The 27,096-nt window shown below is 45.8% G+C and overlaps 2 protein-coding genes across 3 annotated transcripts in view; one reads left to right on the forward strand and one right to left on the reverse strand.

Moving 5' to 3' along the window:
• Positions 1–143, reverse strand: part of LOC123775142 (eEF1A lysine and N-terminal methyltransferase) — a 54,467-nt gene extending 54,324 nt beyond the window's left edge. Inside the window, exon 1 of the mRNA XM_069319181.1 lies at positions 8–143. The gene's annotated coding sequence lies outside the window, so the exon portion shown is untranslated. The remainder of the gene's footprint in view (positions 1–7) is intronic.
• On the forward strand, positions 87–26,271 carry LOC123775140 (probable cytochrome P450 6a13). Of its 2 annotated transcripts, none has more exons than XR_011225999.1 (9): positions 87–424; positions 2,870–3,055; positions 5,229–5,331; positions 7,651–7,800; positions 9,894–10,050; positions 12,396–12,617; positions 14,578–14,698; positions 15,794–15,923; positions 16,028–16,157. XR_011225999.1 is itself a non-coding variant. In XM_045770053.2 (9 exons), the coding sequence occupies exons 1-9, from the start codon at positions 87–89 to the stop codon at positions 18,180–18,182; spliced, it is 1,581 nt and encodes a 526-aa protein (XP_045626009.1). In that variant the 3' UTR covers positions 18,183–26,271. The 2 variants fall into 2 exon arrangements, 1 of the variants encoding a protein (XP_045626009.1); XM_045770053.2 differs by lacking the exon at positions 15,794–15,923 and adding an exon at positions 18,010–26,271 and having other exon boundaries at positions 16,028–16,158.
• The last annotated feature ends 825 nt before the right edge of the window (positions 26,272–27,096 follow it).

Below are 27,096 nucleotides of genomic sequence, written 5' to 3' on the forward strand. Positions count from 1 at the left end.
CACGTACCTTAAGAAGAGATATAGTTCAAATCTTGAGAATCTGTTATATTAATGTGAAGAGTTTTGTTCATCACTTGTTAACCAAGATGATTGCTCAACTAGTGTCTTCTGTGTGCACTTTTCCCCTGGTTGTGGGCCTCCTGGCGGTGATCTCCCTGGCGGCACTTTATCTGCAGAAGACGTACACTTTCTGGGAGGTGCGAGGGGTCGGAGGCCCCAAGCCAACATGGGTGATTGGTAACATGTATGCCAGGCTTAGACCCACGCACTCAATGGCAGAGTACGATCAGTTGTTGTACAAGGAACACGGAGGCAAGAGATTCTGTGGCTACTACGAATTTACTCAGCCATGTCTCATGATAGGAGACCCAGAGCTGCTCAAGCATGTGATGGTCAAGGACTTCGATCACTTCACCGACCGGAGGTATGTATTTCTCTCGTATTTGACCACAATACTTTACCCTAGTCCATAGTTTCCTTCTTGGACTAGCGCTACAACTTAGCAGTAATTCACTTTCTCTTATATTCAGGGCCGGATCTACACATGGTGAGGCCCTAAGCTATAGAAAGCTGTAGGGGCCGTATTTGACAATTGTAACCAGATAATAAGGCTGATTAACAAATGAACTTTGCAAGAATAAGGCCACCAAGATGCATAACAAATCCGTGTGGGGGGGGGGTGTTCATTTTGAACTTTAACTATCCAGAGATGAATGTAATGAAACGTCAATTTCTGAGTGAGCCCCGGTGGCTCCTTAAAGCTACTATACTAATGTAGTGCCAGACCACAAGGTGCCGTCAGTTGCGGAGTTTGTTATTGGCCTACCGGGGACCACCAGCCAGAGCTAGCCCAACCAGAGAGTCGCAGGGAGCATTGGCACTATGAACAATTTTATAAATTTATTCATGTCTGCCACCCCCTCCATAGTGTTTCCTTGTCGTGGTGAAGGATGGGGGGACCTCACGTACACCTTCCTGGTGAGAGTTGCCTGCACAACACCCAAATGAACTCCCAAACCAAAGTAAAGAAACGATCGAATATTCGTGAATCACTAGCACTAGCTAGTCCCCCTGAGGGAGGAGGAAGACTGCGTCAGCCGGCTGCTTCACTACCAGTTCTTAAGCTGATGTTCGTGTGTCTGGTCGCCCTCTCAGCTCACTCTGCCTCCGGTCTCCTCTCGTCAGCTAAGTGGTGTTTTGCTAACATGTCTTAGGGGTGTCCTGGGCGGCCGTGTGAGACCTGGGCTGGTGTGAGGCGGCCCACGGTCTCTTGTTTTGATCCCAGCGGTGCTCCTCCTCCCTCCTATGTGCCCTTGCTCCTCCTGATTGTCTCACGCGTTATGGGTATACTCCTTAATTCGTTCTCCTCACCCCCTTCACACATTGGTGTGGGTGATGTGGTGTCATCTATTCTTTCTAGTGTGAATACTGATGTAATATATTAATTTAGTGTTTGCTGCCCCTTTATCGTCCATTATAACTTGGTTAGTCTCAGTTTTCAGGGGTCCCACCGAGTCCTTTGTTTGGGTTTTATTTCTTATATAGGCATGGAACAATTGTGGATATTTTTCTATGTTTTGGCCAAACTTTCTTTCGTAATTTCTTTTAGCTGATTCAATTCCCTGGATGGCTGACTTTAATGCCCGTTTATATATTTCATAATCGATGATTATACCTTGTTGCAAGTAAATTATTATTATTATTATTATTATTATTATTATTATTATTATTATTATTATTATTATTATTATGTTGATGGTGGATGTAAACATTCTCCAGAGGTTCGTCTTAGTTACCAACGCTATTTTTACTACTTGAGTCATCCATCTAGTTTCCTTTGTTTTCTTTCTCCTTTTTGGTACATATTTTTGAACGAGTTCAGTAATGACCTTTTGAAATTTTTTCCTCATGAGGCTGCTATGCCGTGGTCACTATCATCTCCCTCCAGGACGTGTGGTGCAGGTCCTCTCTCATTCCTTGATAGTCTCCTTGACGGTAATCTAGAAAGTCATCATCCTGGACCTTTACGTGGATACCTTACCTTGAGGTTACCTTGAGGTGCTCCCGGGGCTTAGCGTCCCCGCGGCCCGGTCGTCGACCAGGCCTCCTGGTTGCTGGACTGATCAACCAGGATTTGTATCATTGTAATCTATCTTAGAATATTGTTATAACACGAGTGGGGTGGGTTTTCCTCCCCATGTGAATGTGATGGATGATGCCGTGTTCTGATGTTAGCACAAGGTCAAGAATGGTGTTGCCTCGTGTGGACTGTCACATGCTGCATGGGAAAGTTGTCCTGCATCACCTCAAGAAATTGTTCTCCTGCTGCTTCTGCTCCTCAAAATGATTTTCATTTATAAATCTCGTCACTGTGATTTCTTTGCAATACAGGTTATCTTGAGGTTATCTTGAGATGATTTCGGGGCTTTTAGTGTCCCCGCGGCCCGGTCCTCGACCAGGCCTTCACCCCCAGGAAGCAGCCCGTGACAGCTGACTAACACCCAGGTACCTATTTTACTGCTAGGTAACAGGGGCATAGGGTGAAAGAAACTCTGCCCATTGTTACAGTAATATTATTATGACATAACATTTTATTTATAAAAGTAAAGAAGGTCATATTAGTGGTTACTTAGTAAGTACAGTGCAGTATTTGCATGTTCTTTGAAGCCACTAATATGGACAATATTTATTATATAACTTAGTATAGTTAAGCTTTACATTATTTAGACTTGTCAGCTTATTAACCCCGATGAGGGTCCTTCCCATATGATGTAAGTGTGTGTAATGTCTGTACACTTGGGCTCATGTGCCGAGTGTATGTACTAGATCATTAACATGTACTCCACATACAGCAGAGTTTATCTTTCAGTTTTGTGACGTTCAACGAGCCTGTGATGGACCACATGTTGCTGGGACTGAAGGGTGGTGTGTGGAAGGCCGTGCGGGCCGTCATGACGCCAACCTTTAGTTCCGGCAAGATCAAACACACTCTGCAGCTGGTTAAGGATTGTGCCAAGAACCTGGTTATATACTTTGATAAGGAGTTTGAGAAGAGGTCAGTGTGTGTGTGTTTGTGTGTGTGTGTGTGTGTGGTGTGTGTGTGTGTGTGTTTACTAGTTGTGTTTACTAGTTGTGTTTTTACGGGGGTTGAGCTTTGCTCTTTCGGCCCGCCTCTCAACTGTCAATCAACTGTTTACTAACTACTTTTTTTTTCCCACACCACACACACACACACACCCCAGGAAGCAGCCCGTGACAGCTGACTAACTCCCAGGTACCTATTGTGTGTGTGTGTGTGTGTGCGTGTGCGTGTGGGTGTGTGTTTACTAGTTGTGTTTTTGCGGGGGTTGAGCTTTGCTCTTTCGGCCCGCCTCTCAACTGTCAATCAACTGTTTACTAACTACTTTTTTTTTTCCCACACCACACCACACACACACACACACACACACACACACACACACACACACACACACACACACACACACACACACACACACACACACACACACCAGGAAGCAGCCCGTGACAGCTGACTAACTCCCAGGTACCTATTTACTGCTAGGTAACAGGGACACTTAGGGTGAAAGAAACTTTGCCCATTTGTTTCTGCCTCGTGCGGGAATCGAACCCGCGCCACAGAATTACGAGTCCTGCGCGCTATCCACCAGGCTACGAGGCCCCCTCCCCATGTGTGTGTGTGTGTGTGTGTGTGTGTGTTCTACGTCATGTTGCTCAACTTTATTAGGGAGACTTGGTGCATGGAGGGAACTTGTGATGAATTAAATTTATAGTAGAGGACATTGTGTTCTGCACTCAACCTCCACCATGTTGGCCTCCACTCACACAGCCTGCACTCAACCTCCACACAGCACCATGTTGGCCTCCACTCACACAGCCTGCACTCAACCTCCACACAGCACCATGTTGGCCTCCACTCACACAGCCTGCACTCAACCTCCACAACACCTCCACCATGTTGGCCTCCACTCACACAGCCTGCACTCAACCTCCACAACACCTCCACCATGTTGGCCTCCACCACTCACACAGCCTGCACTCAACCTCCACAACACCTCCACCATGTTGGCCTCCACTCACACAGCCTGCACTCAACCTCCACAACACCTCCACCATGTTGGCCTCCACTCACACAGCCTGCACTCAACCTCCACAACACCTCCACCATGTTGGCCTCCACTCACACAGCCTGCACTCAACCTCCACAACACCTCCACCATGTTGGCCTCCACTCACACAGCCTGCACTCAACCTCCACACAGCACCATGTTGGCCTCCACTCACACAGCCTGCACTCAACCTCCACAACACCTCCACCATGTTGGCCTCCACTCACACAGCCTGCACTCAACCTCCACAACACCTCCACCATGTTGGCCTCCACTCACACAGCCTGCACTCAACCTCCACAACACCTCCACCATGTTGGCCTCCACTCACACAGCCTGCACTCAACCTCCACAACACCTCCACCATGTTGGCCTCCACTCACACAGCCTGCACTCAACCTCCACAACACCTCCACCATGTTGGCCTCCACTCACACAGCCTGCACTCAACCTCCACAACACCTCCACCATGTTGGCCTCCACTCACACAGCCTGCACTCAACCTCCACAACACCTCCACCATGTTGGCCTCCACTCACACAGCCTGCACTCAACCTCCACAACACCTCCACCATGTTGGCCTCCACTCACACAGCCTGCACTCAACCTACACAACACCTCCATGTTGGCCTCCACTCACACAGCCTGCACTCAATCTCCACACCACCTCCATGTTGGCCTCCACTCACACAGCCTGCACTCAACCTCCACAACACCTCCATGTTGGCCTCCACTCACACAGCCTGCACTCAACCTCCACAACACCTCCACCATGTTGGCCTCCACTCACACAGCCTGCACTCAACCTCCACACCACCTCCATGTTCGCCTCCACTCACACAGCCTGCACTCAACCTCCACAACACCTCCATGTTGGCCTCCACTCACACAGCCTGCACTCAACGTCCACACAGCACCATGTTGGCCTCCACTCACACAGCCTGCACTCAACCTCCACAACACCTCCAAGTTGGCCTCCACTCACACAGCCTGCACTCAACGTCCACACAGCACCCTGCCACACACTCATCAATGTGCACACATGTAACACGCACTTCTGTACCATAATAACTTTTACAGCACTAAAATGTGTGTTTACAGATCAATGGAGTTTGAGATGAAGGAAGTATATGGCATGTTTACCATGGACGCCATCGCTAGTATTGCCTTCGGTGTAAACAGTGACTCTCTGAATAATACACAGGTATGTATAGGGCTGAGCTGGGGTGGTGGTGGTGCAGGTATGTATAGGGCTGGTGCTGGGGTGGTGGTGGTGGTGGTGCAGGTATGTATAGGGCTGGTGCTGGGGTGGTGGTGGTGCAGGTATGTATAGGGCTGAGCTGGGGTGGTGGTGGTGCAGGTATGTATAGGGCTGGTGCTGGGGTGGTGGTGGTGGTGGTGCAGGTATGTATAGGGCTGAGCTGGGGTGGTGGTGGTGGTGCAGGTATGTATAGGGCTGGTGCTGGGGTGGTGGTGGTGCAGGTAAGTATAGGGCTGAGCTGGGGTGGTGGTGGTGCAGGTATGTATAGGGCTGAGCTGGGGTGGTGGTGGTGCAGGTATGTATAGGGCTGAGCTGGGGTGGTGGTGGTGCAGGTATGTATAGGGCTGGTGCTGGGGTGGTGGTGTTGCAGGTATGTATAGGGCTGGTGCTGGGGTGGTGGTGGTGCAGGTATGTATAGGGCTGAGCTGGGGTGGTGGTGGTGCAGGTATGTATAGGGCTGAGCTGGGGTGGTGGTGGTGCAGGTATGTATAGGGCTGAGCTGGGGTGGTGGTGGTGGTGCAGGTATGTATAGGGCTGGTGCTGGGGTGGTGGTGGTGCAGGTATGTATAGGGCTGGTGCTGGGGTGGTGGTGGTGCAGGTATGTATAGGGCTGAGCTGGGGTGGTGGTGGTGCAGGTATGTATAGGGCTGAGCTGGGGTGGTGGTGGTGCAGGTATGTATAGAGCTGAGCTGGGGTGGTGGTGGTGCAGGTATGTATAGGGCTGAGCTGGGGTGGTGGTGGTGGTGCAGGTATGTATAGGGCTGGTGCTGGGGTGGTGGTGGTGCAGGTATGTATAGGGCTGAGCTGGGGTGGTGGTGGTGCAGGTATGTATAGGGCTGAGCTGGGGTGGTGGTGGTGCAGGTATGTATAGGGCTGAGCTGGGGTGGTGGTGGTGCAGGTATGTATAGGGCTGAGCTGGGGTGGTGGTGGTGGTGGTGCAGGTATGTATAGGGCTGGTGCTGGGGTGGTGGTGGTGCAGGTATGTATAGGGCTGAGCTGGGGTGGTGGTGGTGCAGGTATGTATAGGGCTGGTGCTGGGGTGGTGGTGGTGGTGGTGCAGGTATGTATAGGGCTGAGCTGGGGTGGTGGTGGTGGTGCAGGTATGTATAGGGCTGGTGCTGGGGTGGTGGTGGTGCAGGTATGTATAGGGCTGGTGCTGGGGTGGTGGTGGTGGTGCAGGTATGTATAGGGCTGAGCTGGGGTGGTGGTGGTGCAGGTATGTATAGGGCTGAGCTGGGGTGGTGGTGGTGCAGGTATGTATAGAGCTGAGCTGGGGTGGTGGTGGTGCAGGTATGTATAGGGCTGAGCTGGGGTGGTGGTGGTGGTGCAGGTATGTATAGGGCTGGTGCTGGGGTGGTGGTGGTGCAGGTATGTATAGGGCTGAGCTGGGGTGGTGGTGGTGCAGGTATGTATAGGGCTGAGCTGGGGTGGTGGTGGTGCAGGTATGTATAGGGCTGAGCTGGGGTGGTGGTGGTGCAGGTATGTATAGGGCTGAGCTGGGGTGGTGGTGGTGGTGGTGCAGGTATGTATAGGGCTGGTGCTGGGGTGGTGGTGGTGCAGGTATGTATAGGGCTGAGCTGGGGTGGTGGTGGTGCAGGTATGTATAGGGCTGGTGCTGGGGTGGTGGTGGTGCAGGTATGTATAGGGATGGTGCTGGGGTGGTGGTGGTGGTGGTGCAGGTATGTATAGGGCTGGTGCTGGGGTGGTGGTGGTGCAGGTATGTATAGGGCTGAGCTGGGGTGGTGGTGGTGCAGGTATGTATAGGGCTGGTGCTGGGGTGGTGGTGGTGCAGGTATGTATAGGGATGGTGCTGGGGTGGTGGTGGTGCAGGTATGTATAGGGCTGGGGTGGTGGTGGTGCAGGTATGTATAGGGATGGTGCTGGGGTGGTGGTGGTGCAGGTATGTATAGGGCTGGGGTGGTGGTGGTGGTGCAGGTATGTATAGGGCTGGTGCTGGGGTGGTGGTGGTGCAGGTATGTATAGGGATGGTGCTGGGGTGGTGGTGGTGCAGGTATGTATAGGGATGGTGCTGGGGTGATGGTGGTGCAGGTATGTATAGGGCTGGTGCTGGGGTGGTGGTGGTGCAGGTATGTATAGGGATGGTGCTGGGGTGGTGGTGGTATGTATAGGGCTGGTAAAGTAGCTGTCTGTAGTGGTAAAGTTGGTAAAGTAGAAGCTGGGAGCCTACTTGTACACTGTCCAGTAGCCAAGATAAGTATCCATACACTTGTAGATAACAATGTTGATACTGTTGACCCACAGAACGAGTTCTCAGCAGCGGCGGCTCGCTTCTTCACGCCTCCGCCCAGGTGGAAGCGACCCATTATCTTCTTCCAGTTCCTGTGGCCACAGATTGCCAGACATCTCTGCCTTAATGTTATTGACAGAACACCCATTCACTTCTTTACAAAGGCAAGTTAGTTGAAGTGTCAACAAATACTCACGATCTGAAAGTTTATCATTCTTTAACAAGTCAAATGAATCGTAGTGGTCCAGGGTGTGTGTGGGGTGAGAGTAGTGGTCCAGGGAGTGTGTGGGGTGAGAGTAGTGGTCTAGGGTGTGTGTGGGGGGGAGAGTAGTGGTCCAGGGTGTGTGTGGGGTGAGAGTAGTGGTCCAGGGAGTGTGTGGGGTGAGAGTAGTGGTCCAGGGAGTGTGTGGGGTGAGAGTAGTGGTCCAGGGTGTGTGTGGGGTGATAGTAGTGGTCTAGGGTGTGTGTGGGGGGGAGAGTAGTGGTCCAGGGAGTGTGTGGGGTGAAAGTAGTGGTCTAGGGTGTGTGTGGGGTGAGAGTAGTGGTCCAGGGTGTGTGTGGGGTGAGAGTAGTGGTCCAGGGAGTGTGTGGGGTGAGAGTAGTGGTCCAGGGAGTGTGTGGGGTGAGAGTAGTGGTCTAGGGTGTGTGTGGGGGGGAGAGTAGTGGTCCAGGGAGTGTGTGGGGTGAAAGTAGTGGTCTAGGGTGTGTGTGGGGTGAGAGTAGTGGTCCAGGGTGTGTGTGGGGTGAGAGTAGTGGTCCAGGGTGTGTGTGGGGTGATAGTAGTGGTCTAGGGAGTGTGTGGGGTGAGAGTAGTGGTCCAGGGAGTGTGTGGGGTGAGAGTAGTGGTCTAGGGTGTGTGTGGGGGGGAGAGTAGTGGTCCAGGGAGTGTGTGGGGTGAAAGTAGTGGTCTAGGGTGTGTGTGGGGTGAGAGTAGTGGTCCAGGGTGTGTGTGGGGTGAGAGTAGTGGTCTAGGGTGTGTGTGGGGTGAGAGTAGTGGTCCAGGGTGTGTGTGGGGTGAGAGTAGTGGTCTAGGGTGTGTGTGGGGTGAGAGTAGTGGTCCAGGGAGTGTGTGGGGTGAGAGTAGTGGTCCAGGGAGTGTGTGGGGTGAGAGTAGTGGTCTAGGGAGTGTGTGGGGTGAGAGTAGTGGTCCAGGGTGTGTGTGGGGTGAGAGTAGTGGTCTAGGGTGTGTGTGGGGTGAGAGTAGTGGTCTAGGGTGTGTGTGGGGTGAGAGTAGTGGTCCAGGGAGTGTGTGGGGTGAGAGTAGTGGTCTAGGGTGTGTGTGGGGTGAGAGTAGTGGTCCAGGGTGTGTGTGGGGTGAGAGTAGTGGTCCAGGGAGTGTGTGGGGTGAAAGTAGTGGTCCAGGGAGTGTGTGGGGTGAGAGTAGTGGTCTAGGGTGTGTGTGGGGTGAGAGTAGTGGTCCAGGGTGTGTGTGGGGTGAGAGTAGTGGTCCAGGGAGTGTGTGGGGTGAGAGTAGTGGTCTAGGGTGTGTGTGGGGTGAGAGTAGTGGTCCAGGGTGTGTGTGGGGTGAGAGTAGTGGTCCAGGGAGTGCGTGGGGTGAAAGTAGTGGTCCAGGGAGTGTGTGGGGTGAGAGTAGTGGTCTAGGGTGTGTGTGGGGTGAGAGTAGTGGTCCAGGGTGTGTGTGGGGTGAGAGTAGTGGTCCAGGGAGTGTGTGGGGTGAAAGTAGTGGTCCAGGGAGTGTGTGGGGTGAGAGTAGTGGTCCAGGGAGTGTGTGGGGTGAGAGTAGTGGCCTAGGGTGTGTGTGGGGTGAGAGTAGTGGTCCAGGGTGTGTGTGGGGTGAGAGTAGTGGTCCAGGGAGTGTGTGGGGTGAAAGTAGTGGTCTAGGGTGTGTGTGGGGTGAGAGTAGTGGTCCAGGGTGTGTGTGGGGTGAGAGTAGTGGTCCAGGGTGTGTGTGGGGTGAGAGTAGTGGTCCAGGGAGTGTGTGGGGTGAGAGTAGTGGTCTAGGGTGTGTGTGGGGTGAGAGTAGTGGTCCAGGGTGTGTGTGGGGTGAGAGTAGTGGTCCAGGGTGTGTGTGGGGTGAGAGTAGTGGTCCAGGGAGTGTGTGGGGTGAGAGTAGTGGTCCAGGGTGTGTGTGGGGTGAGAGTAGTGGTCTAGGGTGTGTGTGGGGTGAGAGTAGTGGTCATAGATACTTTTTTGTATCTATGATATACTTCTCTGCTCATTATCCTAAATTGTATGCATGCATTTTATGTATGTTTGTATGTATTAATGAAGTATTAAGTAGGGAGTGTTGTTGCAGGTGGTGTCGGACACCATGAAGTACCGCCTGGAGAACCAGCTGAGGAGAAGCGACTTCCTGCAGCTGCTGCTGGACGCCCGCCTGCAGGAACACACTAATAACAACAAAGGAACGCACAGCGCAGCAGATCTGACCTCTAAGAAGATCACTAACCAAGGTTTCTCTCTCTCTCCATACTGTATAAGATAACTTATCTTCAACCAAACTCCCACTAACAACATCGCTAACCACATATTTTATTTATTTATATACATATTTATTTATATACATATTTATTTACATATGTATTTGTTTACACATGTATTAACATATATAATAATAATAATAATGAGAAAATCAATAGGAGCCTGCAGGAGGATTCGAACCCCACTAACTTGGTAGTGCCAAGGGTTCGGTATCCGGCCAAGGCAGAAACAAATGGGCAGAGTTTTCACCTGGTACTCCTGTTCACCTAGCAGTAAATAGGACCCTGGGAATTAGACAGCTGTTACGGGCTGCTTCGCCTTTAAAGGCGAAGTCCAGGAGCTAACAGCTCGATTCTCCAGGTACAAATAGTAAATACACGCACATGCATAATAAATAGATTTATGATGTTTACTGTTATATATTTATGATAGAAAACTTCTTATATTTGAAAAAAACATTTATCAATAGCAAGAGAAACAACCCGTCCTCTTAAAAATAACGTCACTTTTGGCTGGTACGCGCGCTACGGCCAAATTTGGACGTAATTTGAAATGAAATCGACTCACAAAAGTGACGTACTGTTCCGTTTTCTGTTTGAGTCGTCCGGCTTACTTGGTAAAGTTAGGAGAGGAAACTTTCAATTAACGTTTTTCATAACTTTTGAAACTTTATGAGAATTTCCAGCCCACCTAACCTATCAGAGGACCCTTAACTTACTGTTGTTGAAAAAATAAATCCCAAATTTATTTTCATTTTTTTTTTATTTTCAAATTACGTCCACTTTCGGCCATGCGGGCAAACGGCCAAAAGCGACGCTATTTTTAAGAGGACAGGTACCTTGACAGCCAATGTTAAGGAACTGAAATTGCTTATCAAACAACTTGAGGAAGATAATAGGATATGGAAATTACAAGGGGGGGGGGGGTTGAATTTGAAGAATGAACAGGAATATAGATACATGTGGCGAGGAACTTGGACAATCCCTACAGGCCGGGCACAGTGTAGGGTTGGGTAAGGTCAGCCTCGGGGTCACCACATGGACACAATGTGGGGTTGGGTAAGGTCAACCTCGGGGTCACCATATGGACACAATGTGGGGTTGGGTCAGGTCAACCTCGGGGTCACCACATGGACACAATGTGGGGTTGGAGAAGGTCAGCCTCGGGGTCACCACATGGACACAATGTGGTGTGGTAAGGTCAGCCTCGGGGTCACCACATGGACACAATGTGGGGTTGGGTCAGGTCAACCTCGGGGTCACCACAGGGACACAATGTGGGGTTAGGTAAGGTCAGCCTCGGGGTCACCACATGGACACAATGTGGTGTGGTAAGGTCAGCCTCGGGGTCACCACATGGACACAATGTGGTGTGGTAAGGTCAGCCTCGGGGTCACCACATGGACACAATGTGGGGTTGGGTCAGGTCAACCTCGGGGTCACCACATGGACACAATGTGGTGTGGTAAGGTCAGCCTCGGGGTCACCACATGGACACAATGTGGGGTTGGGTCAGGTCAACCTCGGGGTCACCACATGGACACAATGTGGTGTGGTAAGGTCAGCCTCGGGGTCACCACATGGACACAATGTGGGGTTGGAGAAGGTCAACCTCGGGGTCACCACATGGACACAATGTGGGGTTGGAGAAGGTCAACCTCGGGGTCACCACATGGACACAATGTGGGGTTGGGTCAGGTCAACCTCGGGGTCACCACATGGACACAATGTGGGGTTAAGTAAGGTCAGCCTCGGGGTCACCACATGGACACAATGTGGGGTTAAGTAAGGTCAGCCTCGGGGTCACCACACGGACACAATGTGGGGTTGGGTCAGGTCAACTTCGGGGTCACCACATGGACACTCCAAACACAGGAAGTGACTCAGAGATTGTTGTAGTATAAAGAGGCAATGAGAGAAACATGTGCACACTTTGTAAAAGAAAAAGAAGCCAAGAAGTCTGTTTGGAAGTCAAGAATAGGAATGAGCAGCAAGAATATTAGGCAAGCAATTAGGAAGGCAAACTAAGCAAGCAATATACAAGAAAGTCCATTGGGTTTCTAAGAATACATAACCTTACTGTTCTTACATTCTTACAAGTCAAACGCAACCCATCCTCCTTATTAGATAGTAGCTTTTATTACTATGTGCACCATAGTACAAAGATTGACGTAATAAGCAATTAGATAGTAGAATTTGGTACGATTCACTTTATAGAGTCCGAAAAAATGAAGCTAAAACACTAACTTAAATATTCCTAGGCCTAAATATTCCTTGGGTCATATCTGATGCAACACCTCCGCACTTTTGTCTTGCAGTGTTGACAGATCTGGTCATCACAGCACAGTGTGTTCTCTTCTACATTGCTGGCTATGACACGACTGCCACCACCCTCAGCTTCCTCTCCTACTGCCTCGCACTTCACCCTCACATTCAACAAAAGTGCATGCAGGAGATTGATCGTGTTCTGGAGAAGCATGACGGAAAAATCACATACGAGTGTATTACAGAAATGACGTACTTGGATATGGTGTTTGCTGGTAAGCATTATTTTATCTTGTTAATTTATTTTTTGATTGTGCAAAGTTTGTGTAAGATAAGAGTTTGGGGGATAATATTCAATGGGTGGTTTTCTTAGGGGAGCTGCCTTGTGGCTCCCTGCAGCCACCTCCATGATGGCCCCTAACTAGTGGAGCACATCAGCTGTAGAGTCCAGTTTGGCCAACCAAGGACCAGAGCCAGAACCTGACCTCCTCACAGAGGCACAAGAAGCAGGTGACACTGCCATCTAAACAAGGAAGGCGCCCAATAAGACACCAAAGCAATGCGGAAACCCATTGTCAGTTTATGTTCATTCCATCCAGCAGTCGAACCCAAAGACGCACTCATTAATTTTAACATGCTGTTCATTCAAAATAGGAATTTTCTCAAATATAAATTAATATTATAATATATTAGCATATTGTACATATATAGGCATAGGTTAGGTTAGGTGTTTAGGTTCTGTTGGCGATTATTTGTATTTGTAGTACGTTGGTGAAGCCTTTACAGCGTTGTGGTTCGAACAAAATTCGTCAGTGAAGCAATTGTTCCGGAAGTGTTCGAATGAAATGAGTTGTGAGTCGTGTGTAAACCGTTTTTCATTCATAAACAGGGGGTTTGGCGGGTGCATGGAATCACTTTTGGATCTTTGTTTGGAGGATATGCTGGGGAACAAAAGTCGTCAGTGAAGCACTTGTTCTGGAAGTGTTCGGACGTCATCAGTTGTGATTCGTGTGTAAACCGTTTTTTCATTCATAAACAGGGTGTTTGGTGGGTGCTTGGAATGGACTTTGGCCTTTGTTTAAGAGGGTGGGCTGAATACAGACCATTGTTGGGTTCAAAGAGACCGAAGTATCACAACCCGTTGAACGAACTTTCCCAACAATGTAAACAAATGATCAGAAATTTCTGGAAACCAGTGTGCACTCATTTGCCCCCCCCCCCCACACCTCCCACTCGTTTAGTGAGGGAGGGGTCGGGGCTCAGGCTGTCCACTGGTTCAAGCCCTTAGTTCCTCTGCTGATGCGACCAGATGTTTGCACTAGGGCTCACGGTCATCATTTAAGGTGTGGCTGGCCTGAGTGCTTTACATTTAAGTGCTTCCGTGGACTTTGCTGTTTGTGCATTGTTTTGTACACTGTGTAGTGTTGACCTAACCTTTAGAGTGCTGAGAGCTGCATATGCTGAGGTTACCTTCTGTGATTGGTCTCTATCGCTGCCCTTACACTCGATAATTACAATGGCAGGTGTATTTGTGATTTTGCTCCCTTAGAGGTCCTTCCTGCTTTGGTTGGCCCTCATCTTGGGTGAGTGAGGGGTCCCCCAATCCCTGGGTGCTCTGTTTGGATTATCCTTCAGACCCTGGAAATCCACTATGGATTTGGTGTGGGCAGTGGATATCCCGCGCACCTGTTCTCATCTCGTGTAAACTTGACGGTTGCTCGTTGCCAATGCCATAGTGCAGCACACACAGAAGGATGATGATAGTGTCAAGATTCTCAGAGGAATTGATAGGGTAGATAAAGACAGACTATTTAACACAAGGGGACACAGGTGGAAACTTAGTACCCAAATGAGCCATAGACGTTAGAAAGAATTTTTTCAGTGTCATAGTTGACAAATGGAATGCATTAGGCAGTGATGTGGTGGAGACCGACTCTATACAGTTTCAAATGTAGATATGATAGAACCAAGTAGGCTCAGGAATCTGTACACCAGTTGATTGACAGTTGAGAGGCGGGACCAAAGAGCCAGAGCTCAACCCCCGCAAGCACAACTAGGTAAGTACAGAAGGCTGGTCAGGAGGAGGATCCACCTCTTACTGAGAGAAATAAACATTACAGTAATTTATAATGAGGTTAGGGACATAGGTAAACAGTATTAAATTTAAACATTATTTTTATGATAATATTTGGCAGTATTGATGTCTTAATGCAAACTTTGTAATTTTTGTGGCAGAGACACTGCGGCTGTACCCTCCCGCCCCCCGGGTGGACCGCACCGTCACCAAGGACTATACTCTCCCTGGCACCAACCTCACCTTGTATAAGGGGCAGAAGGTCACCATACCTATTTATAGGTAAACTAATATATATATATATATATTTATATAAACAATAAACTTGAACAATAGAAAGTGAAAATGTAGTAAAATATATTATTGTTGTGAATGAGAATCGTCATAATTCTTACTTCTCTAATGTTGAGATTTGGTGTCCACTGTTCCCGCCACATTCTTGTGGCTAATTCTTCACTACACTTGGGCTGTTTATTTAAAAAAAAATATAGAAATTATCAGTAACTTGGTGAAACAATAAAGAAAAGTCAGCTTTAACAGTACTGTTTTTATTATAGAATGTGTGATATTTAATAAGTTCTCGTTATTATTTTGTTTTTTCTGGTAGAAACTTTAGTGGCTCCTGGAGCTTAATTGTGGCTCCACCAAGCCTTAGTCTAACACACGAGACCTCTGTGACCCATCCATCACCTACCACCAGCCATGACCACAATCTGGCTCCTCCTCCTGCAGGATAGGAGACAGGGAATCATAGGTCAAAACCAAACTTGAGAAACCCCTCCAGAATATATATATGTGCACAACAAACTATACGACAGCTTGAAGGTAATTGGGCACACCTGGGTAAATAAAGCAAGTGACCATTTCCCCTGGGGTCAATGGCTGTTGTGTGATGCACCTGATCACCACCAGTTGGCTGACCAGGTCATCCAAGGTGTCGACCACCCTGCCTCCTTACTCTTACGCCTGTTGTCACTGACTCAACACTTGTTGACCTCTGCAGGGTTTGTCACCAGCGTCTCGCTTCCGGCAGTGTTGACCCCAACTGAGATTCTACTTTATCTTCTGACTGTTTGAGGCCATTGTATTTTGTCAGAGCAGTGGCTGTGTTGAGCTCTCTTCCCCCGCCACAAAGCCAGGTTGTTTTTGCCTCTGCTCCTAGACTCTACCGTCTTCCTCATGGTGGGCCTCTGTAACTGTGGGGGGGGGGGGTGGAGCCAAGGTAGAGATTGTGCCTTTGGGCCCCCTTGGGTTGGGCGCGCTCTGGTTGTTCTGGGGTTTCTTCTGGGGCCCCTTCAGTGGCATGTTTGGGGACCTGTGGGTTCCCTGAATTTGACATTTTCCTTTTACAAGTCTGTTGTTTTGTCTTCGTGGCAGGTGATCAGAGTCCTGGTGGATCATGTAGACTTGGTCATCTTACTCGTAAAGCACTTGAGAAACTACAGTTTTAATTTCATTCAACAACCAACAAACTGTATTTTATGATTGTCATGAAATTGTATGTGAGGTGAGATGACTGTAATGATACAATGAACTATAGTGAAGCAATGTGTGACAGAACACAACCCCTCTGAGGCCTCATAACTCACAATCAACACTTTTTTGTTCCAGCATACACAGAGACCCAGACAACTATCCAGATCCTGAAAGGTTTGACCCCGAGCGCTTCTCACCGGAAAATAAAGCCAGCCGTTCACAGCTTGTGTATCTGCCCTTTGGAAGTGGTCCACGCAACTGCATAGGTTTGTTACTTGTGATATTATAGACCAGTAGCAGACTCACAAGTCCCTGCATCATTGTAGGAGGCGGCACAGCAGCCGCTCCTCTACTTGCCCAACCCGTCCTCTTAAAAATAACGTCGCTTTTGGCCCGTATGCGAGCTTTGGCCAAAAGTGGACGTAATTTGAAATGAAATCGGCTCACGAAAGTGACGTACTGTCCCGTTTTCTGTTTGAGTCCTCCGGCTTATTCGGAAAGGTTAGGAAAGGAAACTTTCAATTAACGTTTTTCATAACTTTTGAAACTTTGAGAATTTCTTGCCCACCTAACCTATCAGAGGACCCTTAACTAACTGTTGTTGAAAAAAAATCTTTTCATTTTTGTCATTTTCAAATTACGTCCACTTTCGGCCATACGGGTAAACGGTCAGAAGTGACGTTATTTTTAAGAGGACAGATTGTGGCTCTTGGCCGTGGCAAGTATTTACTGATATCTAAACACCATATCTTCTCGGCGATTAAATAGTTTAAATTTAGTCCCCTGGGTCAGCACTCGGGGGGGGGCCCCAGGGTCAGCACCTCCACCCACCCCCCAGGGTCAGCACCCCCCACCCCCCAGGGTCAGCACCCACCCCCCAAGGGGTGAGCTCCACCACCCTCCCCAGGCAGCACCAGGGGTGAGCACTCACCCCTACCTTGTAAAGGTTCTGTGAATCAACAAGCCTCCTCGTTGCTGGACTGGTCAACCAGGCTGTTGGACGCGGCTGCTCACAGCCTGACGTATGAATCACAGCCTGATTGATCAGGTATCCTTTGGAGGTGTTTATATAGTTCTCTTGAACACTGTGAGGGGCCGGCCCGTTATGCCCCTTATGTGTAGCGAGTGTTGAAAAGTCTCGGGCCTCTGATTTTGTTGTTTCTGTATACCTATCGTACCTCACCATTTCAGTGGCACTATTTTGCACATGCCTACTGGTTTCATGTACTCGTCTAGTTGTGCTTGCGGGGGTTGAGCTCTGGCTCTTTGGTCCCGCCTCTCAACTGTCAATCAACTGGTGCACAAGTTCCTGAGCCTACTGGGCTCTATCATATCTACATTTTAAACTGTGTATGGAGTCTGCCTCCACCACATCACTGCCTAGTGCATTCCATCTGTTAATTACTGACACTGAAAGTCCTTTTTGACGTCACCGGGGGACTCCCTGCAGCGATGAATGTAAGGAAATGCCTCTCTGGTGGCTCTCCAGTTCTCCCCTTTCCCTTCAGGTTCATCAGTTTGTGAGCTTATCATCAGGACCAGAACTGAGGTGGGGAGTCGACTGAGGGTTGAGGCCATGTCACTTGGTGGCAGTAATTGGTACTAATGAGTTTCAAGCACGTTTGGGTGAATTATTTGGGAGTTGTTTGCCAGTTTCGAGCCTTCTTTTTCTGTGACCTCTACAGTTGAATGTAAAGCTGCTCTGACTTTCTGGAGGCTTTTTCCAGTGTGATTGTGGAGTGTCATCTGGTCCCTGTGCTGCTTTTAAGGGGGCCAGGCTCTCGCTATGGTCCCTAGTAGTCCATATCACTTGCGTGACCTTATAGTATAGAGCAATCTTAGCAAGATTGGATCCCGCATGACTATGGGAGTCATGAGGGCTTGTTCGTATGGAATACAGCGGTCCCCGGTGGCTCCTCTCTCAGGGATCCACTGGAGCTCCTCCAGAAAGAGATATTTCATTGTTTCATTACCATTAATGCTGGGTTTATTTAACTAGCTTTGTTGACTAAATTAGTTAGAGTAACCAGTTATTATATTAATGGCACTGCATTACATATATTGTAAAAGTAATCTATTTAATACATCTTGACTTTCAAAAATTTGTTTCTCCATAGGAATGAGGTTTGCTCTGATGGAAGCCAAGGTGGCAGTAGTGTACCTACTGCAGGAGTTTGCTTTTATACCCAGTAAGAAGACCCAGGTGCCCATCATCATCGAGCAGCGCAGCGGACTCCTCAAGGCTCAGGATGGCGTGTGGGTGAGGCTTGCCAAGAGAACATCCCACTAGCCTTCCCACGCTTGTATACAGCTATAGTAGCATTATCTTGTGACGTTTGTGCACCTTAGATTCCTGTCCTTGAGACAGGAACCTCCGGGTTCTTGTTTAATTTGATAGAAGCAAAGTTTCTTTTCACTAACATGTTCAAATGTGTTGTGCATCTACATATTTTTTCTTGTAAGGATATGCAGTACATTGTTCAGTACTTCGATCTACGAGGTTTTGTAGATAACCTACATAATTTGTACATTATCATACACCTACAGCACATATTGTTTTAAAAATAACATTTTAATGTTTAGATTAATTTTTCACTAAAAATACACTAAATTCAGTTATGTTTATGGGTACTTTTTCCTTCAATAATATTTTGTTTTGGGGAATCCTTTTATGCTGATATTGAGTTGGGTCAGTTGTGGTGGAGCCCCTCGGTGACTCCCTGAAGCTCTGGGGCCGAGACGCCTTCACCTCTAGGATAAAATTATTGCAGTTGTTGTTAGACCAACCAGTGACTAGAGCCAAAACCTGGCGTCCCTCACTGAGGCGCAGGCAGTAAGTGACAGTTCGCCATCCCACCACGAAATCATCCAGAAAAGTCAGCAAAATTTTACAGATAACTGAAGGATTCTCAGAAAGCGAAGCCTTGAACCCGCCAAGAAAACGCCATAAAAATTCAAATGAAATTTTATATTCACTCAACGCTAGCTAAAACTTGTTAGTACCGATTGATGCCACCAGGTGGCCCAGCCCCAGCCAATACCCAGTGTTGCTGGTCAGTTCTTTCAACGATATGATGGTGGGTAATACAACCTGTAGCACACCTGTGCCAGGTGAGTACGATGGGCTCACCATATCCCGTGCTGCTTGAAACTTTTTTGTTAAGCAGCACGGGCTGTTCCTGTAGTGTTCCAGTCCATAAGTGGTGGATGATGGGCTGGAACCTCTGCTTCACGCTAAGTACTGGCCGGCCTTAGACTTCATTCGCCTAGTGTAAACCATTTGTTTGTATGTTTTTCATTTTATTTTAGTGGTAGCTCACATGCGTGTTTCCTTTCCGGCTTGTGTGGGGATGGCTTCTTTTGCACCTTAAGTGGCACCTTCAAGTTTTTATCCTTGGGTGCTCGCTAGTGCTGCCCTTGCACAGACAGGTGTGGCTTCTCTGGTGTGTTGGGAGTTTGACCCCTGTGAGACCAGGCCACCTGGGAGGTGGAGAGCCTTGCCTTGGGCTGTTCATAAGTTTTTTTATTCTTCTGTTTGGGCTAGGGACATTGTTGGCTGTGCGAGTAATGCGGGCTTGTTCATGTGAATGCAGCGGTCCCCCATTCGTAGCCTAGGAGTGTTGTCTGTATTTATATATTTTTGTTTGGGGAGCGGTCCCATAATCTGGGTGTCCTGTTTGTCTGCCTTCAGGATCTGGTAATTTTCTGGCGTGTCTCAGGGATGGTTCATTATGGATTGGGCCACTGAGCCGGTGCTCTCACATTGTGAGCACGAGGGATGCTCATCGTTCTTGGTACAGGGCGATGATCATTCTTTCTGCTTCTGCCATGCTGCCTGCTGGGTCAGTGACGCCTACGACCCAGTCCTGGGATGTTTTCCATCACTGGGTCACTGTATTAACTGATTTGTCAGGAAGCTGGTGGTGCTTTGCGAGCAAAGTTTGCTTGGCTTTGGCATTCGTGACATTGCGATTGTTTGGAGGTCCCAGTGTTGGCTCGTATGGTGTTTAGCCCTTCCTCTGCACGAGTCATATAGGAGGAATTAGAGTACTGTGTAAGAAGTTCTGCGCGCACACACAGGGCTCACATTTGCTTCCTCAGACCTCCAGTAAACAGATGCCACCTTGGAAAAAGTGGTGCGCACGTCTCAAGGATATGAGGCCTCGGTATAGAGTGCGACCACAGTTAACAGTGCAGAACCTCATGCCCCAACCCGTCCTTTAAATAATGACCCAAAGTCCATTCCATGCATCCGCCAAACCCCCTGTTTGAGTGAAAAACGTTATACACACGACTCGCAACTGATGACGTCCGAACACTTCTGGAACAAGTGCTTCACTGGCGACTTTTGTTCAAATAACAATGCTGTAAATGCTTCATCCACGTACTACAAATAATCGCCAACAGAAGCTAAACACTTAAACTAACCATTGCCTAAATATGCACAGTAGGCTAATATGTAGCAATATTAATTTATATTTCAGAAAATTCCTATTTTAAATGAACAGCATGTTAAAATTGATGAATGCGTCTTCGGGGTCGACCACAGGATGGAATGGACTTGGTCTGAGGACGGGTTGCGTGCCCACACCATCACTTAAGGTATGGGCACCTCCCCAACTTCGCCACGGGTACCACCAGTCCCCGTGGCGAAGTTGGCAATTAATCGGCATAATTTTAGCCATGATCTTAATTGCCAATTAATTCCCATCAACTGATTCTCATTTATTGAATTTTCATTCAAGAGCTTTTTTTAAGTTGGCAGCTTCAAGGCTTCATTTTCTGTGAACCCTCCAGTTATCTGTTGAGCTTTGCAGACTTAAAGGATGCTTTCCCAGTGGGGCGGTAAATTGTCAGGCTTTCTATGCCTCGGTCAAGGACCTTGACCTGTCTCTGGTCCCCGGAAGGTCAAACACAACTCTTGTGACTCTGACCCTTTAGGTGGAGCACTTCCCTGGAAATAGCTTTAAGGAGCTGCCTACCAGAAAGTGGCATTTCATTACATTTAATGCTGGATTTTTCTGTTATATAATACTAATTATATATTTCTCCTAAACAAAAGGTTAAACTATTATTGTAGCTTTAGAAAGATCGTTTTCTTATTAGAAGTGCAAAAAAAAAAAAATGGGGGATTTTTTGCTTGAGTAGCAAATCCCATCTCTTGGGAGTTATGGTACAGCATGGATAAATGTGCAGCTAATGTGTTGAACACGGTGCTCGTAGTTCGTGGGCTATTGTAGTTCAGTAGAGAAAGTTTGCCTTTATTAACTACCTTATAAATCTTGGTAACAGTAAAGACTGTGAAATTCTTTATTGTAAACTATAACTTTTATTATTGAGAGGTGCTCATTTCTTTAGCTTATCCTGGCTAGATAATGTGGTGTGTGACAATATTTTCAGAGAAGGAAGGCATTCACTCTAACATCTGTGTCGAGGCCACCATAACAACCTCGGTACATTCACTTGACAAAATATTCATTAGCCAGTATGTTCACTTTTCATGACATTCCCTAATCTATATTTCCTTGACATTTCAGACTGGATATTACCTAGCCTTTATATTCCCCTGGTCCAAATATTCCCTAGCCAAGACATTCCTTAGCTTGGATATTTCCTAACCATATTATTCCCAAGCCAGGAGATTCCCTAGCCTGGATATTTCTTAGCCAGGATATTCCCTGTCCTGTATAATCCATAGCCAGGACATAACGTAGCTTAGATATTCCCTAGGCAGGACATTCCATTGCCTAGATATTCCCTAGGCAGGACATTCCATTGCCTAGATATTCCCTAGGCAGGACATTCCATTGCCTAGATATTCCCTAGGCAGGACATTCCATTGCCTAGATACAATATTTCCCTAGCCTGAAAATTTACTAAAGACTGGCAAATATTGCTAATAATTAATAGCACTTAATGTCAAGAATAAGTCAGAACTCTTGAGCAATCATTTATATCTCGAAATAATAAATATAAATAAATAAAAAGTGTATGCCGTACCTAATAGCCACAACCGTACTTCTTGGCCTAGTATGCAAGGTGCGGTGAGACTAACAGGCAGAATGATATTTGTTATTTTCAAATATTTCTTTTCATATTGGTTCTTTTCTAAGAATAATAATCTATTAGGAACATGACATATAAACTAAAATACAGTATTTGTTTGGTTTGGATAAGTTAGGTTTGATAAAATTTGTTAGTTTTGACTCAGATAACATAAAATTGCAATCATATATATAATACAATAAAAACATTTTAATTTCATAAACAAATTTGGAAAAATTTAATATTTCACCAAAAACTCGGCTCGTTAGGCAACTCTGGCTATTAGGTATGACTGTATAATATAGTGTGTATGTATGCATATATATATATGTATGTATATATATATATATATATATATGTATGTATATATATATATATATATGTATGTATGTATGTAAATAGGATTGCTGTAGTTACCTAGGTGAGTTCAGTCTGCCAACACTTTGAAGGTTCCCAATAGTCGGGGAAAATCCTGAAGGTTATGGCTGGTGTCGTGCCTTGCAACAGCACTGTAGACATGTTTTAGGTATTAGGGAAATATATTGATGATTATAAATAGATCATCTGTACTGGTAACATAATTCAATAGGCAATTCATGAAATGAAGCTGATAAACGCCACTATTTCTTGCATGTACCTAGCTGGGATAACAAATTGTTGGTTGTCTGTTACTGTATATACAGTACAGTACTAAATAATATTTTGCATGCTTTGTTATTTGTTATAAAATATGTAAATTGTTATATTACAGCCTGTAGAATTAAAGCGCTGAATTAGCCTTGTTTCCAGTACTGGACTAGTCTAATATACAGTATTATAATATATAATCTGAATTTAATATAGGACATTAAATTCGGCGAACCAGGAAATCAGATCAGCCAAAAACTATGAAAGAAAACTTGGCCAAAATATAAAGATCCAAAGTCGTTCTGTGCCTACATAACAAGTAAAACCAAAATAAAGGACTCGGTAGGACCCCTTAAAAGATGAGACTAACCAAGTTATAAAGGGCAGCAAATGCTCCAAATGAATACTTTACATCAGTGTTTTACACCATAAAAATCGGACATCTCATCACCAACACAAATGTTTGAAGGAGGTGAAGAGAACAAATTAAGGTATATACCCACAACATGCGACATGATCAGGAAGAGCATAAACAAACTAAGACTAAGCCCCCAGGTGTGGATGGAATTCAATCCAAAATCATAAAGGAACTGGCAGATGAACTATGCCTACTGCTGAAAGTATTTTTCAAAAAATCTCTGGACCAAGGGATAGTTCCCCCTAAATTGGTAAATGTGCAAATGTCGCCCTTATTTTAAAAAAGACAGAGCTTGTCAAGCTGATCAGACAGTAGTTTTCTGCTATCACACATGCAAGCTCACCGATAGAATCCTAAGGGAGAAAATCGTTCACCATCTCACGGTGAACAATCTTTTAAAATCGATGCATCTACTTAAATAGATGTAATATACATGGATTTTGCTAAAGCCTTTGATAAGGTACCACATGAGACTTGCAAGGAAATAACTGGGACATGGAATAAATAGTGGAATTCTAGAATGGATAAAACAAAGAAAACAGAGGGTGGTGCTAAATGGAAATGAAACTGACTGGAGAAATGTCATGAGTGGGTTACCACAAGGGTTCATTTTGGGGCCAACCCTTTTTGCTATGTATAGTACATCAATGATATGTGGTTTGTAATATTCTCATCAATTTACTTCCCAAATGACACTAAGATTTATCACAGTGGGAAGTGAAAATTACATTGAGGCCTTAAAGATCTACATGAACTCCACAAATGGTCAGAAGACTGGCAAATGCTATTTAATATAGAAAAATACAAGACCTTGCATGTGGGACATAACAATCGCATGTCGCAACTACCAAATTAATAACATTACCTTGCAGCAGATTGATGAAGAAAAGTACCTTGGAGTAAAAATCCACCATTCAGTGAAAGTTCCACATCAAGTGGAAGCAGCAGTAAAAAAAAAAAAGCTAGCCAAACCCTAGGAATAATCAAGCATACCTTTTAACTCTAAGGAAAAGAAGATAGTGATTCAACTGTGTAACTCTCTGGTGTGCCCCCACTTGGATTATTGTATCAAGGCATGGAGACCTCGTCTTGAGAAGGATATAGCTGCTTTGGGGAAAGTACAACTCTGGGCAAGAAGAATCGTACCAGAATTAGGACAACTGTCATAGCAGGAATGGTCAAGGGCCTCAGGGCTAACCCTGCAAACCAGGCAGGGTTAGCCCTGCCTGTTAAGGCAGGGCTAACTAACAGGGTTAGTTATTGTTAAGGTGATAACACTGTAATAGTAGACTGACCATCTGCCTCCTTACGAACTGGACACCACCATTCTGCCTCTCTCAAGAGAGTCCACATTATTTAATATTAAATAGGAACACCAATGCTTGATTATTTATAAATTCAAAGTTGCAGTTATTATGACCAACTACTTCATAAAGAACTAATGAGGTTTACTTTAATAGATACTTTTGAACAATTATTGAAGGTGAAGTTAGCAGCCCATTTGGCCTTGGAGCATTGCACAAGGGTGACATGGTACCACCCTTGATACATTTCTACTCTGTAATTCACGGTAATCTCATTGACGTATTGTGTGTAACACTAAATTTTAAGAACACATTACCCATATACAAGTTAATACATATGTAATCATATTTGTTTATTTGTAAACACACAATTGTTTCTACTAAGATATTTGAATTGTAAAGTGATTGGAAAATTATCAATCATCCCACAGCTGTAGTGGATATTTTTCCACAACATTGTCTGTGTTGAGCACTGGTTGTCAGTATGAGGCATTGATATTATGGGACTTCTTGTCAGTATGAGGCATTGTTATTATGGGACTTCTTGTCAGTATGAGGCATTGTTATTATGGGACTTCTTGTCAGTATGAGGCACTGTCATTGAGACACTGGTCGTCAGTATGAGGCACTTGTGAGAGAATGGTTGTCAGTACGAAGCACTTGAGAGAGACTGGTGATCAGTATGAGGCAATAGTTGTGTGTGTTAGGCACTAGTTGTGTGTGTTAGGCACTAGTCAGTTCAAGTCACTGGATATGTGCACATACAGTCTGTTTAAAAGATGCCTTGGTGCGTATAGTGCACGATGTGCACCAAATGTGTCGAGACAAATCGTGAGTGGAGGTTGCAGTTCAACCTTGTTCCTCATAACCAGTTTGTTCGATGAATGTCTGATAATTATACTAAATACTTTATCTTTCCATTGGTTTGCATTTTCAACAGACATTTCCATAAATGTAGAATAATGATCTCAGGGTGTAAATGTTCACTCTTCAAGTACAAAATTCAGAAAGTTTTTTGTGATGGCCACCAACAGTTTGTCAGTAGTTTATGTAAAATGAGATGAATGTAGAGTTATGTGCCTCTTCATCATTACTATCATACAATACCAACTTTGCCCATATCTTATCGGTCATACAGAGAATGTTTCTCCACTGGTTGTATTAATCTTACAAATTTATAGATACTGTATTAGTAATAAAACTACTGGTATTGTAGGCAAAATATCATTTTGCCAGTTCAGAAAGCAGCAGCACACTCGTAAGTAATGGTACACTCCTTGATCCTTCTAGGCTACGCACATCTGAGGCCATTGAATAACTTGGATTTTATAAATTTTTGGGCCTCGAGCTATAACTCATAATGAGGGTGTAAGGCAGCAATATTCAGTAAGAATTTTTAATTTTTGATTTTCAGGTTCTGTATAACAAGAATTATGGTTGTGACAGTTATGTAGAACAAATAATTAAGACTCATACAAACAGTATAAACACACTGCTAAACACACTGGCAATTTGTATGTAGTCATAGTAAATATTAATCTGTATAACTAGTAATAAGTTAATTCATAGTAACTTAAATTATATATACAGGTATATACCTAGAAAAATATATATATTTTGCATGGCTTGTGTATGTACTGTACTAGATTTGGTTAGCAGTGGCTTGTAGCTATAATGTATGTTTGAGAAACTTTCTGCAAGCCAGTCTCCTTTGTTAAGCATAATATAACAAACTATGCAATGGAGCAGTCTCCAATGAGTGTTTACTTCTATGCAATAATATCGTCGTTGAACACAATTCTAATGTTGAACCTGATATTGTCAGGATCTACTACTGAGGATATAGCAATAATTACCAAACAGTACAGCTGTGTGCACCATTTATGCCCATTACTGTGGGTCATCACAGCTCTTCAGGCTTAAAAAAAATTAAAATGAAGAATGTAATTCTAATTTGTAGTATCTTTTAATAAATTTTCAGTGTTTATTTCTATAATTACAGTACAAAAAACCTGAAGTCGTAAATTTATCTTTGCACAACTTATTGACATTCCTTTTTCTTATTGTGTGTATGTATCCTAATTATTTAAGAATATTGTTGATGTCTTTGCAACTTTTACCCGCCTCAGTGGGCAGTGCCTTGCTGTTGTGCACTGTCCATGGGTAGAAGGGAGTGGCTATTGCTTAACATATGGGGTGCATTTTGCACCACCATGGTAAGTGTATGGAGACCCATGCACACCCTTGTTCCCTCATCTGGGAGTTGTCTACCCAGCGGCTGCAGCACCTGAGGGGAAACGAGCATCTTTGGTGGGGGAATGGGGGTAAAATGGGTGGTTCAGTGGAACCCACTTTAACAAATTTGCTCATTTGGTTAGCCCTGCCAAGTTATCCATAGGGTCAAGTGGGCATTTTAGGATTGGCCCTACATATGATCAAAAAAACCTACACCACTTGCCTTCAAAGGCACTCTCATAGGATCTTTTCTGACAATTGTGTTGATGACCCTAACTTGGGACCCAAGTCATACCTTCATACATATGCCAATTAATAGGCAGGAGAGGGATTGGGGGGGGGGAGACAAAACAGCTCAAGGGTGTTGCATGTGAGCCCCTCCTTCAGCACAAGGCAGCACCCATGAAGGGCCACAACCAAGAAGTGTGATTAACCAAGCCATCCTTGTCAAATATTAATCTTGGAAAACGAGTACCAGCATTTATTTTACGTAAATATTATCATGGGTATTGCCCAGTATTATTATTTATAGTTTTTAATAATTTTATTATAATTTAGTACATTTAATGTCCACT

The sequence above is a fragment of the Procambarus clarkii genome, chromosome 92, assembly GCF_040958095.1.
Source record: "Procambarus clarkii isolate CNS0578487 chromosome 92, FALCON_Pclarkii_2.0, whole genome shotgun sequence".
In the NCBI taxonomy this organism is placed as follows: Eukaryota; Metazoa; Arthropoda; class Malacostraca; order Decapoda; family Cambaridae; genus Procambarus; species Procambarus clarkii.

Coding starts and splice junctions, on each gene's coding strand:
- LOC123775140 (XM_045770053.2), top strand. CDS start 87: ATGATTGCTCAACTAGTGTCTTCTGTGTGCACTTTTCCCCTGGTTGTG. Junction 10,051..12,395: donor TAAGAAGATCACTAACCAAG/GTTTCTCTCTCT, acceptor TTTGTCTTGCAG/TGTTGACAGATCTGGTCATC. Junction 14,699..16,027: donor GTCACCATACCTATTTATAG/GTAAACTAATAT, acceptor TTTTTGTTCCAG/CATACACAGAGACCCAGACA.